Source organism: Procambarus clarkii, chromosome 5 (assembly GCF_040958095.1).
Source record: "Procambarus clarkii isolate CNS0578487 chromosome 5, FALCON_Pclarkii_2.0, whole genome shotgun sequence".
Taxonomy (NCBI): domain Eukaryota; kingdom Metazoa; phylum Arthropoda; class Malacostraca; order Decapoda; family Cambaridae; genus Procambarus; species Procambarus clarkii.
This window is the reverse complement of record NC_091154.1, coordinates 24,218,582-24,232,909: the sequence shown is the minus strand read 5'-3', so window position 1 is coordinate 24,232,909 and position 14,328 is coordinate 24,218,582. Positions and strand designations below refer to the sequence as shown.

The window sequence follows — 14,328 nt, the reverse complement described above, 5'->3', positions numbered from 1 at the left end:
TGTTTATGAATTTATAGAATAGACCTGGTTCTGTTTTACATTTGTCCGCAATCCCTTTTTCAAAATTTCTTTCTGCCTCTCTCCTCACTGCCGTGTAGTTGTTTCTCGCATCTTTGTATCGCTGGTATGTTTGGGGGTTCGGCCTCTTCCTGTATTGATTCCATTTTTGTGTCTTTCGGTCTCTAGCCCTCTCGCAATTTCTATTGAACCAATCCTGTTTCCTAGTTCTGCATCTCTGTTTTGGTATAAATTTTTTTGTGCCTTTATCATATATTTCACAAAACTTGCCATACATCTCATTCACTTCCTTGCCTAGCATCAAGTCTGTCCAATTATACTCACTAAAAAAATTTCTAAGGTCACCATAATGTCCTCTCCTGAAGTCTGGTTTTTCAACTGCTTCAACCTCCTTATTTTCTTCCAGCTTATAACGCATTGCATACTTTATTACCAAAAAGACATGGTCACTTTTACCCAAGGGAGGAAGGTACTGAATGTCAAATATCTCTTCCTCCTTCCTGGTAAATATCAAATCTAGCATGGAGGGAACGTCCCCTTCCCTCATCCTCGTAGCTTGTTTAACATGTTGATACAAGAATGTTTCCAGGATGAGGTCTACAAATTTACAGGTCCAAAAATCTTCTGTTTTAGCTTCATATGCTTCCCAGTCTATGGATTTTAAGTTGAAGTCACCGACTATCAACAGTCGTGATCTATCGTTATCCGCTCTCGCTATAATCTCTCTCATTATTGTTATAAGACCTTCACGTTTACTATCTAGCTCCTCCTTTGACCATGTGCTGCTTGGCGGTGGACTATATGCATTTATCATCATTAGTTTATCATCCTCATAGCAGATCTCTAGTGCTATTATGTCAACTTCTTGTGGATTGGCAGTCATTATTTCCTTCACCTTTAGGTGTTCTTTTACCAGCACAGCAACGCCACCGCCTTTCCTAATTTTTCTGTCCCGTCTCCAAATTGAGTAGCCCCTTGGGAATATGACCTCATTTAAAATTACATCTTCAAGTTTTATCTCCGTGAGTGCAACAATGTCTGGTGTCTGCAGCTGTATTACATCACTTAACTCCAGTATCTTCGATCTCACTCCATCTATGTTGGCGTATGCAATCTTCAGGAACTTGTTCCCCCTCTCCTTATTCTTCACTCCCCCTCTCTCTATTGATTTTGTTGGTTTGCCTTTATGTACCACTTTACTGGTTTGCCTACCCCTATCACTTTGTAGAAAAAAGAATTTATTTCTTCTTCATTCCTGCTCTCATTTAAATGTTTTGCCTCGGCGAGGTTCAGTTTCAGCTTCTCTCTATCTTCTTTTGAAAGATCTCGTCTTAACGACCACCCTTTCCCATCCTCATCCCTTTGCAATTTTCTAGCATTCCTTAGTACTTCTTCCATCTGTTTGGCACCGTTTAGGGTGATCCTCAAAGGTCGATCTTTCCCTTTTACGTACCTGCCTATTCTCCTGTAGTCGCACACATTCTCTCTGTTTGTAAGACCTTCCACGAGGCCAACAATTTTATCTACTACTTTAGCTTCTTCTACAGCTCTTTCTGACCTAGATGTTATCGCCTTTTCTTTGCAGCCAAAAATGATCAGGGACTTACTCCGATCAACTGTGTTTTGCACCAACTTCGGGTTAGATGCCAATTCTTTCCTCACTTCTAGCCTAATGTTTGTTTTATCTTGGTTGCTGCAGTGTTTGACTTCCTTTACTGCTTCTTCTATTTTTTCCTTCTCCTTGGCCACTTGTGCATAAGTGAGTTGCATATCTTTCTTGCACTGTTCTATTCCCTGTGTAACTTCCTCCATCTGTGCTGACAAAAGCTGTTTCTCCTGCGTGTTTTGTACCTCGTGTGCTGGGGCCGCGGTGTGCGTTTTGTTCACAGGCGGTATGCTCGTGTGTTCGCGCCGTTTCTCGTGGTTTTCTACGGCTTCTTGCTCGTTTCTCCCTCCAGTCGTGGCCCTATGGATGCTGAGGGTGTTTTGGATTTATATCTGGGGGTGTCACTTCATTCTTCCTCTGCTTCTTGGTGTGGGATGGTTTGGCGTGGCGCCGCCTCCTCCCCCTCTGTACTGCTCCGTCTTCTGCAGGGCGCGCGTCTCTGGCCATATTTCTCCTTCGACTTCCGCATTTTATTCAGGTAACGGTACATACTATGCCTTCTGCCTCGAGTATGCATGGCTTTCGGGCACACCTTTAGCGCTGCTCCTGGTATGTTACTTGGCTCGCCTGTGTTGTGGCACGGTCATGTGTGCTCTGCAGGTGAGGTTGTCATGTCTGGCACTTCTGTCGGCCTAGTGCTGGTTCTCACTTTTGGTGGGGTGCTTGCCTAGTTGTGCTTGCGGGGGTTGAGCTCTGGCTCTTGGGCCCCGCCTCTCCTGTCAGTTGACGGTTGTGCAGTTTCCTGAGCCTCCTGGGCTCTGTCTTCTCTACATTTGCTCCTGTGGGTGGTGTTTGCCTCCACCACATGGCTTCTTGGTGCTTTTCGCTTCCTTTCCCCTCTGACATTGATCAGGTTCTTTTTAGTGTCTGTGGCTCATTTGGGTGCTCACTTCCTCCTGTGTCCTCTTGTGCGTATGAACATGGGACATAAGTACAGAGGAACTGCAGAGGGCCTATTGGCTCGTGTGAGGCAGCTTCTGTTTCTTACCACCCATTCCCACTCATATACATGTCCAACCCGCCCTTGCACCAATCATGGGGCCCCACCACCACGTTACGTGGTAATTGGTTCCGCGAATCACTGGGCCTGTTACCGTGCCGGTTATTCCTCTGGTCTTTCCTGATTCTGCACTTATCCCTTTTATGCCCATTGTTTCGTGCCCACAATGTGTTGCAAGGGTGGCGTATGCCACTTTCCCAGTTTCTATTGTTTCGTGAAGATTGGTGTCAATAAACACAAACACTAAGAAACTACCTATCTTTTGTTGCGTATACAGTAGTTGCGGGTGATATTTTGGCGGGCAATGGTGCGGGTTGGACGCACTGAGTGTCGGTACAGTGTCTTGTATGTGTGTGTTCTAGACCACACTTGCAGGTAGACTAGTTATTATTCGCTACTCTGCTGGTTATATGCTTGGGCAACGCCTTACCGTTTTCCAAAGGTTGGCAGGAATTTTCCTTGGAAGTACGGAACGGTTTGAGTTCCATCATTGGTACTACGTAGAGCTTTGCTTCTCTCATTAGGCTCATGCGTTTGGAGCGAGTATCTTATTGGATACTCTACTCACTCCGCCACCCTTTTTCACTGTTCCATCCTTGTTTACTCTTCCCCGCTTGGCGGGATTGCGTCGATGGCTCCTAACTAGGGTGTTTGGTGTGGTGTGTTTGGTCACCTTACATGTGACTTTAGTGCCTTTTTTGTCCATCTTTTGTTCTTTGTTGTCTTGTGGGGCTCTGCCCCGCATTTCGGTGCCTTTGTTTTCGTTGTCGACCCCTGGGACTTTTCCCTATCTGGACACTTTCCTTTCCTATCTTCGGTGCCTGACTGCACCCTGCTGTCCGCGAGGTCCCTCAGATATGTACGCGCTCCTCTACACATTTTGTGGTTGGTCGTGTGCGTTACTTCCCGGCCGCTCCTTGGGCCGTATTCACGGTTTTCCTTACCTATTTCTGTTTTTCCTCCCCCATGCTACACTTATTTGTGTATCTGGGTCAGTGCTTCTTGATTATCCTGTTTGGTGCTCCGGTGGGCCTCTGTCCATGTTCAGTTCCCTGCTTTTGGACTTCTCCGGTGTTCCGTTTTGGTACCGAGTTTCTGCGATTATCTGTGTGGTTTCCTGCAGGCTTCGGGTTGCGCTGTCTGTGGGGGGTGTGGACTTTTCTGTCTACCGCTCCTGCCTTCCTGGTTCCTTTTCTTGGAACCGGGTTTGCTGGGTTCCGGTCCTGGTTCCGGTTTTTCTTTGTTCCTTTTCCGGACCGGATGTGTTTGCTTTCCTGCGGTTCACGTCATGGGTAGTTCTCCTCTTGGATGCCTCGGGGATGCGTGCATCATTCTTCCCTGCTGGAGCTGGTTATGTTGCTCCTTTGGGTTGCGGGGGTCGCTGTTTTTAGATTCGCGTTTTGCGCTTTCGATCGTGGTGTTAGTTTCTCGTCGTTTGTGTCGGCACTGGTGGGTTCGTTATTGGTCTCCCACCAGCGTGTTTCTTTCGGGGGCAGTGTGTGGTTTTCCTGGCAGTCTTTCCGGTTTTCCTATCACTGCGAAGGGTCCTTCGGTCTTTGATAGGGTTGGCTTGTCTTCCCTTCGGGGTTGTTCTGGGACCGTCGTCTGGGATTGTGTCCTGTCACCTCATATTGGGTGGTGCTGGCAGAGCCGCTCCTGCTTGCATTCAGTGTTGCGGTTCCTTCTGCTTCGTTCCACTTGCTGTCCTGGGAGTTGTTCCCCTCTGGCCTGCTCTTGAGTTTTGGTGCCATCCTGGTCGTTGGCCTGGGTGGTCTATTTTCTTCTCGTTTTGGTCTTTGTTTTGTCTCTGGTTTTGGTTGTTCAGTTAGGACGTGTGGTATCCACCTCCCGGTTCCTTCCTTGTTTTACTTATCTGTGGTGAGCTAGCTCCGGGGAGCCGACAGGGCTCCCCCCAGAAAACCAGCGTTGAATGTAATGAAACGCCATTTTCTGGGTGACTCCCGGAGGCTCCCGGCATCCCTCCCTCCCTCCCGGTCGGCGGCGTTTTTCGCATATTTTGACATCCAGCCTAAGAACTGCCAGTTGGATCGCCGGCGTGGATGGTCTGGGACTCCCCCTTTCCCCTCTCAGGGAGGGGGGTGTTGCGCAGACAGTGGCACGGCGATGTGATGAAGTCATGCTAGTTTGATAATTTTGTTTGGGGAGTTCTGTCCACTCGTTTGGCTTTCGGTAGCAATAATTTCACCAGAATAGGGGTTTGTTTTGGGGAGCCTACCTTTCTGGGTGCCTGTCCCGGTCGATGGCAGACGTAGAATGCTCCCAATCACAAGGGGGTTTCTATAGGCCATTGCTCCTCGTGCCTCTCTGAGGGGACCAGGTTCTGGCTCGTGGTCCCTGGTAGGCAAGAACTCCTAGCACTTTGACTGATGCCAGAAAGTTTTACATATCCATTCAGCCTGGATAGCTCCGGGGAGCCTCTGGGACTCGCCCAGAAAATGGCGTTTCATTGCATTCAACGCTGGTTTTTTGAGGTGCATGTGATACAGATTTTTATATATTTTAACATGTGTGTTACGTTTTTTTATTTAATGTTTATGGTGTATGTTTTCAGGAAGTGGAGGAGAAGTTGGAGAATATGAAAGTAGACGACGTACCAACAGAAAAGATTGTTAGCGATGATGGTGTGTTTACTGTGAGTATTGACATCTTTTCTGTGGGGAGCCCCTACGGCTCCCTGGAGCTTATCGGGCTAATGTATGTTATGTTAGACCGGGACATTAGCTAAGGAGTTCAGACCTACCAGGGACCAGCGCCAGAACCTGGCCCCTTCAGAGAGGTTTCAGGGAGCAATGGCCCTGGAAAACCCCATATGGTTGGGGGTTTTCCTTATCTGCCATTGACCTGGGTTAGGCACCCAGAAAGGTAGGCGTAACAAAACAAACCCCACATGGTAAGAAACTACAACAAAAACCGAACAGAGAGGTAGAAAACTCCCTACAATCCCAAGGAAACTAGCAAACAAGCAAATATCACACTTTACTGCCGCGCCGATCGTCCGCACAGCCCTCCCCGCTCCGGGAGGGGGAGGGGGGAGCCCCTGACCTACCGCGCCGGCTGCCAAGCTCCAGTTTGTTCGCTAATGTCAACCAGGATTGATGCTTCTCTGGCCTCAGTTTCCTAGGCGGTGTTGGCCTTGTGTGGCGTTCACTGCCTTGTGTTGTGGTGTGCGGTGGCCAGGAGTACTTCATCAGTGCCGGGGCTGCATGTGCTTAGTGGCTGACTTCCCTAAGCGCCCTGTGAGTACTGCCCTTGCGTAACAGGGTTATCTTCCCTGGGGCGTTCGGGAACCATTCCCGTAGAGGTTCTTGCTGCTCGGCATTTGCCTCGCCCTTGGGGCCAGCTGGGGCTTGGGGCCCTTGTTTGGCCCTGGGTAGGGATTGGTATTGTGCTGGTTAGGGCGTCAAGGTGTTGTGCAGCCTGCCACCTAAGCGGTTGCCGGTTTCTGTCGCCTCTGGAGACGGTGTACTTTTGCGGGGTTTTTCTTTTGTTTTTCATTTTTCATGCCTAGTGGGGGTCTGCCTAAGGTGGTTATAGTTCCACTGGTAGTGTTTGGCGGCCCTCTGCTAGGCCCCCGTGATTGTACACGTCTCAGGGGTTTTCAGTGCTATAATCTACCCTCTTGTTATGTTTGGGTTTCTTAACCGGTTAGCAACACCTTGCCTGGGCTTCCCGTAGTTGTTACCCTACGGGCCCTGGAAACCCCTGTCTGGGCTCGGGGGACCATTGCATGTGTCTTCCGAGTTCCAACCCGTCTTGTACGGGATCGTTGGTTGCTGTTCCCTTGTCTCCGGGTGACAGTTGCCATTTTTACCTCCGTCATGCTGCCTGTTGGGTCACTGACACCTTGACCCGGAGTCTTGCGAGAGATTCTCTGCTTGTTCTCCAGTACTCTCCTGATGTTATTACTGTTCAGAGTATAGGCGGCATCCGTGTTGCAAGCTAGGTTAGGTTGCTGCAACATGCTTGGTTGGTTTCCCACTCGAATGCCCCGTGGCCGCCCCGTTTGGTTAGGTGCTGCTCGCCCCTTTCCCTCCATGTTCCCGGCTCCGGACCGTCTGCGGGTTTCGGGGTCGGGGCGGGGTTTAGTTGCGGCAGAGACTCGGGCGGTTTTCGGGGGCTGCCCCGTTCGGGTTGGGGACGGAGGTTTGAGCCTGTGCCTCCTGCCAAGGCTTCTGGGTCTTACCAGCGGCCCTTTCTTGTTGCCTTTCCCATGGACTCTTGCTTTTCTTTAAGGGCAGAGGGCTTGCAGGACGGCTCTGCCCCGGGGCCTCTGTTGTTGGTTCCCGGGGCTGTGGGGGATGCCTGCTAGCAGTTCTGGGGCAGTTTTGCCCCTGCCGGGGTTTTTCTGCTGTTGGGCGACGTTTTTCGCCCATCCAGTCTGCTAGCTTCCCACATTTGCTGGCGTGTTTTTGTGTATTTAGCGTCAGTCGCAGCCCCTGCTGGCGGCCATTTTCGTCTGCCGGTTTCCCGGCGTGGCCACCAGGGCGGCGTAGCGGTTTGTTTACATGCGTCTGGGTGTGCGAGCGAGCGTCTCGGGTGAGTTTTCAATTTTTTTTATTTCAGGGTTTTTGTTCTCCTGTTGTCGTTTCTTTGTTTTTCTGGTGTTTTCTTGCCGTTGCCTGTTCCTCTGGGAACGTTTGGGTGTTGATTTTGGGTCTGAGCCTATGGGTTTAGGCTCAGTGCCCCTGGCTGGTATGCTTGCTCCCACACCTTGTCCCTCGGTTTTCGGTCTGTTGGGACCGTTTTCCCAGGGGGTTCTGCTGGGGGCTGTGCTTTGCCTTTCAGTGATGTTCTCCGCTGGCAAATGTGGTAGTTTGGGCTCCCCCTGGTTCGATACTGGGTTCCTTTGGGTTCCTTGGTTTCGTTCTGGAGGTTTCTTCCTCTTGGGCCCTTTTTTGTGGGTTCAGGGGACTTTGTTTCCTCGTGTGACCCGGTTCTGCCTTTTGGGGTTCTGGGGTCTTCCTGGCTTGCAGACTGATCTTTTTGGGTCTTGGCACATGTTGTGGTTGTGCTGGGACTTTGCGGTTTTGCTGTCGAGGTGGGCCTTTTGCTGCAGTTTTGTGCCTTCTTTGCCTGGCCGGCGTAGTGCTCTCTGCCCGCTAGTCGGCGACTTTACTTTTACAATATATGTCCTCACCTAGTTGTGCTTGCGGGGGTTGAGCTCTGGCTCTTTGGTCCCGCCTCTCACCCGTCTATCAACAGGTAATTACCTAAGTGTAATTACCTAAGTGTAGTTACAGGATGAGAGCTACGCTCGTGGTGTCCCGTCTTCCCAGCACTCTTTGTCATATAACGCTTTGAAACTACTGACGGTCTTGGCCTCCACCACCTTCTCACTTAACTTGTTCCAACCGTCTACCACTCTATTTGCGAAGGTGAATTTTCTTATATTTCTTCGGCATCTGTGTTTAGCTAGTTTAAATCTATGACCTCTTGTTCTTGAAGTTCCAGGTCTCAGGAAGTCTTCCCTGTCGATTTTGTCAATTCCTGTTACTATTTTGTATGTAGTGATCATATCGCCTCTTTTTCTTCTGTCTTCTAGTTTTGGCATATGGCTTCTAACCTCTCCTCGTAGCTCTTGCCCTTCAGTTCTGGGAGCCACTTAGTAGCATGTCTTTGCACCTTTTCCAGTTTGTTGATGTGCTTCTTAAGATATGGGCACCACACAACAGCTGCATATTCTAGCTTTGGCCTAACAAAAGTCATGAACAATTTCTTTAGTATATCGCCATCCATGTATTTAAATGCAATTCTGAAGTTAGAAAGCATAGCATAGGCTCCTTGCACAATATTCTTTATGTGGTCCTCAGGTGATAGTTTTCTATCTAGAACCACTCCTAGATCTCTTTCTTTATCAGAATTCTTTAAAGATTTCTCACATAATATATAGGTTGTGTGGGGTCTATGTTCTCCTATTCCACATTCCATAACATGACATTTATTAACATTAAATTCCATTTGCCAAGTGGTGCTCCATATACTTATTTTGTCCAGGTCTTTTTGAAGGGCATGACAGTCATCTAAATTTCTTATCCTTCCTATTATCTTAGCATCATCAGCAAACATGTTCATATAATTCTGTATACCAACTGGTAGATCATTTATGTACACAATAAACATCACTGGTGCAAGAACTGAACCCTGTGGTACTCCACTTGTGACATTTCTCCATTCTGATACATTGCCTCTGATTACTGCCCTCATTTTTCTATCAGTCAGAAAATTTTTCATCCATGATAGAAGCTTACCTGTCACCCCTCCAATATTTTCCAGTTTCCAGAACAACCTCTTATGTGGAACTCTGTCGAAAGCCTTTTTTAGGTCCAGATAGATGCAGTCCACCCAACCATCTCTTTCCTGTAATATCTCTGTGGCTCGATCATAGAAACTGAGTAAATTCGATACACAGGATCTTCCAGATCGAAAACCATACTGTCTGTCTGATATTATATCATTTCTCTCTAGGTGTTCCACCCATTTAGTTTTGATTAGTTTTTCCAATACTTTCACTATTACACTTGTCAATGATACAGGTCTATAATTGAGGGGGTCTTCCCTGCTGCCACTTTTATAGATTGGAACTATGTTAGCCTGTTTCCACCCGTCTGCTACGATTCCTGTACACAGGGATGCCTGAAAGATCAGGTGAAGTGGAATGCTGAGCTCAGATGCACATTCTCTCAGAACCCATGGTGAAACGCCATCTGGGCCAGTTGCTTTGTTCTTACCGAGCTCCTTGAGCATTTTTTCCACTTCGTCTCTAGACACCTCTATGTGTTCTATGTTGTTCTCTGGAATTCTTATTGTATCTGGTTCCCTAAAGATTTCATTTTGTACAAACACACTTTGGAACTTTTCGTTTAGTGTTTCACACATTTCCTTTTCATCTTCCGTGAATCTATTTCCCATTTTCAACCTCTGAATATTATCCTTTACCTGCAATTTGTTGTTTATGAATTTATAGAATAGACCTGGTTCTGTTTTACATTTGTCCGCAATCCCTTTTTCAAAATTTCTTTCTGCCTCTCTCCTCACTGCCGTGTAGTTGTTTCTCGCATCTTTGTATCGCTGGTATGTTTGGGGGTTCGGCCTCTTCCTGTATTGATTCCATTTTTGTGTCTTTCGGTCTCTAGCCCTCTCGCAATTTCTATTGAACCAATCCTGTTTCCTAGTTCTGCATCTCTGTTTTGGTATAAATTTTTTTGTGCCTTTATCATATATTTCACAAAACTTGCCATACATCTCATTCACTTCCTTGCCTAGCATCAAGTCTGTCCAATTATACTCACTAAAAAAATTTCTAAGGTCACCATAATGTCCTCTCCTGAAGTCTGGTTTTTCAACTGCTTCAACCTCCTTATTTTCTTCCAGCTTATAACGCATTGCATACTTTATTCCCAAAAAGACATGGTCACTTTTACCCAAGGGAGGAAGGTACTGAATGTCAAATATCTCTTCCTCCTTCCTGGTAAATATCAAATCTAGTGTATAGGTTCCTGTGCCTCTTGGGCTCTATCATGTCTACATGTGACATTGTATGGGGGTCAGCCTCGTTACTTGTGTGTGGAGTCACCACATTACTTCCTGGTGCTTTCCCGTTACCATTCTGACACTAAAAAAAAAAAAAAAAAAATATTTCTATCTGTGGCTCTTTTGGGTACTCAGTTTCCACCTGTGTCCCCTAGTGCGTGTGCCCCTTGTGTTACATAGCCTGTCCTTATCATCCCTGTCGATTCCCATGGGTATCTTGAATGTGGTGATCAGGTCTCCCCTCACTTCATCTTCCAGCGAAGTGTGGTTTAATTCCCGTAGTCTCTCCTCATGACTTAGGTAGTGTACTTTTTCTTTCGGAAGGGGTTCTGTTCCCTTCTCTGTTGACTGGGCGCTGGGGGAGCAGCTTGCTCTGTTGCCTCTCGCTTGGTCTCGCTGTTGGTGGGCGCTTTGGGTTGTCTTCCGGCCTCTGCTGGCGTCGGAGGACGGCTTCTCCCCCTTGGGGGGGTTCAGAGCTGGCGGGGTGGGCTTCTTCCCCTGCGCTTCGTCATTTCCTCTTTGTGGGTGCGTGGGGCATGGTCGATCTGCCCCATCCTTCTGGGCTTCCCGTCTGCTCTTTGCAGTCATGAGCTTTTCCCGTCTGCAGTTCTTCTGGACTTCTTCAGTCTGCGCCCTGGATCCTCTGCCCTCCTCGGAGGACTGTTGTCTCCTGTTCGGATTCTGTTGGGGCCAGGTGCATGGATGGTGGCCCTGGACCTCCAGGTCACTTCTTGGCACGTTCCTCTCCAGTTTTTCTGGGGCTAGCACGGTTGGTGGTGGGGCTTCAGGTTTGCTGTTTTTATTGCCTTCCCTATTTTGTAATGGGCAGTTCGTATACTCTTTGCATCTTTACCGGATCTTAGTGCCCTGTCTGAGTCTGAGATTCGGTGTCAGGCCTACCTCGACGACTGGCTGGTGTGGGCTCCCAGTCAGTCCGCTTGTCTGCTCGCCAGGGGATGGTTTTTTCCAGATCGCCGGGTTTGGTTTCCTGGTGATCTGGAGGTTTTTCCATCTGTTTCCGTCCCGGGTTCGGACCTGGGCCTTGTTTAAGGCTCTTGGGCCCCTCATTGTCTTCCCTCCCGAAGTGTTACTGCGGCTGTGGTCCCGCCTTTGGCTGTTCAGGAGGGGGTCCCGGGTTGCTCAGCGGTTGCTTGGGCGGTTGTGCGGGAGTCTGCACTTCGGCGTGCTTGTCTGCCCGCGGAGTCGGGTTTGGCTACGGCGTCTGTTGGTTCCTGCGGAGACTCCCCTTCCGCCTCTTGCATTCATTGGGTTCCTCCGGGGATCTTGTGTTGGTGCTGCGTCACCAGCTTCCTCTTTGGGGATTTCGGGGTTCCGTGCCTTGGCACCTCCCCGAGCCTTCGCTCGATGTGTTCACGGCCGGGTCGTCTCTCGGCTGGGGCTTTGTGACCAGTGCTCACCAGGTCGGCCGAGGTTGATGGAGTCTGTCGTTCGTTATGGGGAACAAAACATGCAGATACTTATATATAACCTGGGTATATAGTGTAACAACAGCAAAACTATTTGTTTATTGTTTTATGAACATAATAATTGAATCACTTATATGCACACCATAATTTTGAGTACAGCAATGGTTCACACATTTTATAATATAAATATACCACAATTCACTGTATGGAATAATATTACTGCAAAAAAACTAAGAAAAAATCAATCAGAGACATTGAAATAATTAGGTAATAATATATTTGTGGCAACTGCCATCTGACAGCTCCGGAGGAGTAGACCTCGTCTGGCGAAGGCTCTGCCAACGCCCCTTTTTGGCACACTTCCCTACCCTATTGCGGCTAAAATATGCCACCTACGATTTTTTTGTTATTTTTTCCGTGATCAGGGAACAAAAATAAACACTTCTATAAGACGAAAGAATTTTTTGGATTTTTTTTTTTGTTGCGCCTGTGGGTGTGAATTCCATTTGGGCCCCTAGCGGTTTGAGGGTTAAAGAGGCAGCTAAGACAGGCACAAGTATAAATATCCTGAAAACAGGAAAAACTGAAAATATTTGCAAATTCTATGCACAAGGAATATGCAAATATGGAAAATTAACACTTTCGCCCGGGCATGACGCAGCATTGCGTCATTCGTTTACTGTCGGTAAGGACGGGCATGGCGCAGCATTGCGTCATCCACTTTAAATAATCGCCAAAAATCAGATTTTTATCCAATTTTTTGGGGACTGGTTTTAAAATGCGCGCCGATGTCTTCCCATTTTCTTTGTTGCGCCTCGTGGCCCGCAGGCGGCTCGGCACACGCCGTCGGCCCATTGTTTTCGCTCCACTGTTGTGACCGGTGTCGCCTCCCCTCACATCTCAAACGTGTGAACATTTCGGCTATTTTCCGTGGTTATATTTCTTACTGCGGCTTTAGAAACTATCTACGCTTACTCCACGATGGATAGTGATCATGAACAAGGCCCTTCCAGGAAGAAAATTGCGAAAGATAGGCTTGAAAAGGGCGGGAATTGGGAGTGTAGCTGGAAGGCGTCTGAGCGATCACTCGCGGCTAACTAGTGGCCCGTCTTCAACTCGTCGGCGGTTGGAGCGTGACCAGGTTTTTTATTTTATATGCTAATGTTCCTCTAGAGAATTCTATTGCGAACCCATTGAGACCAAAATGAAAGACCTAGGACGAAAATTGAGGTGACCAGAGTGAAAATAGTGAAAACATTTTATCCCGTTTGCGCGCTCCTGGGTAACTCGTTCGCACTTTCTCTGTTTGCTGCAGGTAATTAGCCGGGCTTTTGGAGTTTATGTGCATTTAGTGCTGTAGAGAATTCTATTGCGAACACAATGATACCAAATTTAATCTCGTAGGACGAGAATTAAGGTGACAAAGTTGAAGAGAGTATACACTTTTCAGAATTTACGTGCGCTCCCGTGATACCCTTGGACCCAAATCGCACAGTTGAGGGGTGGCACGCGAGGTACGCCAAAGTGTTAAGGTGCAAAATGCACTTTTCTGCATCCTCAAAATGCAGGAACATGTTGACGAGGGGTACATGCCGTTTTGGAACGGGGTGTAAATACTTCCACCCTAAACTATGTAAATTCTCAATTAGGGACAAAAAATGTTACAATCTTCAGTGTCCGGAATTCCACGTGAGAGGTACACAGAGTTATAGACGGGGAAGATCAATACAATACTACTGGAAATTTTATAGAGGAAGGCAGATACAGAGTAGAACATATAAGAGAGAGAGAAACAGTCAGATGGAACCACTACAGGATTACAGAGGGGAAGGAGATACCCACAAGACTGGAATACAAGTCATCAACAAGCACACAGGTACTACACCACACAACAACCACACTACTACCAGAACTGGACGAATCACTACCCGCCAAACACACACCGAAACTATGACGTTGGTACTACGTTCGAACAAGTTTTAACACCTAACCAGTTATAACAACCAATATAGCAAGTTGTAACAACGTTCTAATACGTCACAAACACGTTAAGTCAAGATGTAACAACTTTATTACAAGTTATAACAAGCGTAAAATAGAGTTTCTGTCTGTGTTTCCAGGGTACCAAAATAACACACCCTGGACATGGGTGGAGAGCGGGAAGAACTACCAAAGCCCACAAGAAGTAACACGCATTATGGGAAATCATTCATATTTGTAAACATACAAGGTGTGGGAAAAACCTGCTTGGATTGATATGAGAGGAGACTACCAGGGACTTATAATGAACTAAATTAAAAAATTACTGTCTGCAAATTAATTCAACTAAAATCTCTAGCTAGGATTGTAAATCCTAGCTCCTCTTTTCCTAATGACAGATTGTGGGCTGTAAGAGGCAGGTGGGGTGAATGAATTAGTTGATAGGTTGATTGAAGATCCACAGTCCACCTGCCAACAGGTATTCTCACATCAGCTTCTATTTTATACAAGGATAAGATTTAATAAATTCAGTTATATAACTGAACACTGGCTCTGTTTAAATCAGAGATTTAAACATGTACATAGTCTAGCCTAGCACCATAACTATTAACAGCCAATATATTCTTATACTATAAACAACAATTTAAATTGTAAAAGTATAATAAATGACTTTAAATGTAGTCCAA

General features: G+C 47.2%; 1 protein-coding gene across 2 annotated transcripts in view; it reads left to right on the top strand.

Annotated features, from left to right (window-relative positions):
* Positions 1–14,328, top strand: part of LOC123762687 (kelch domain-containing protein 4) — a 154,145-nt gene that overhangs the window by 104,245 nt on the left and 35,572 nt on the right. Inside the window, exon 9 of one of the 2 annotated variants that reach the window (XM_045749377.2) lies at positions 5,257–5,337. The exons of the other annotated variant lie outside the window; for it this stretch is intronic. Coding sequence (XP_045605333.1) covers positions 5,257–5,337 — 81 coding nt within the window. The remainder of the gene's footprint in view (positions 1–5,256; positions 5,338–14,328) is intronic. 2 annotated transcript variants of the gene reach the window in all.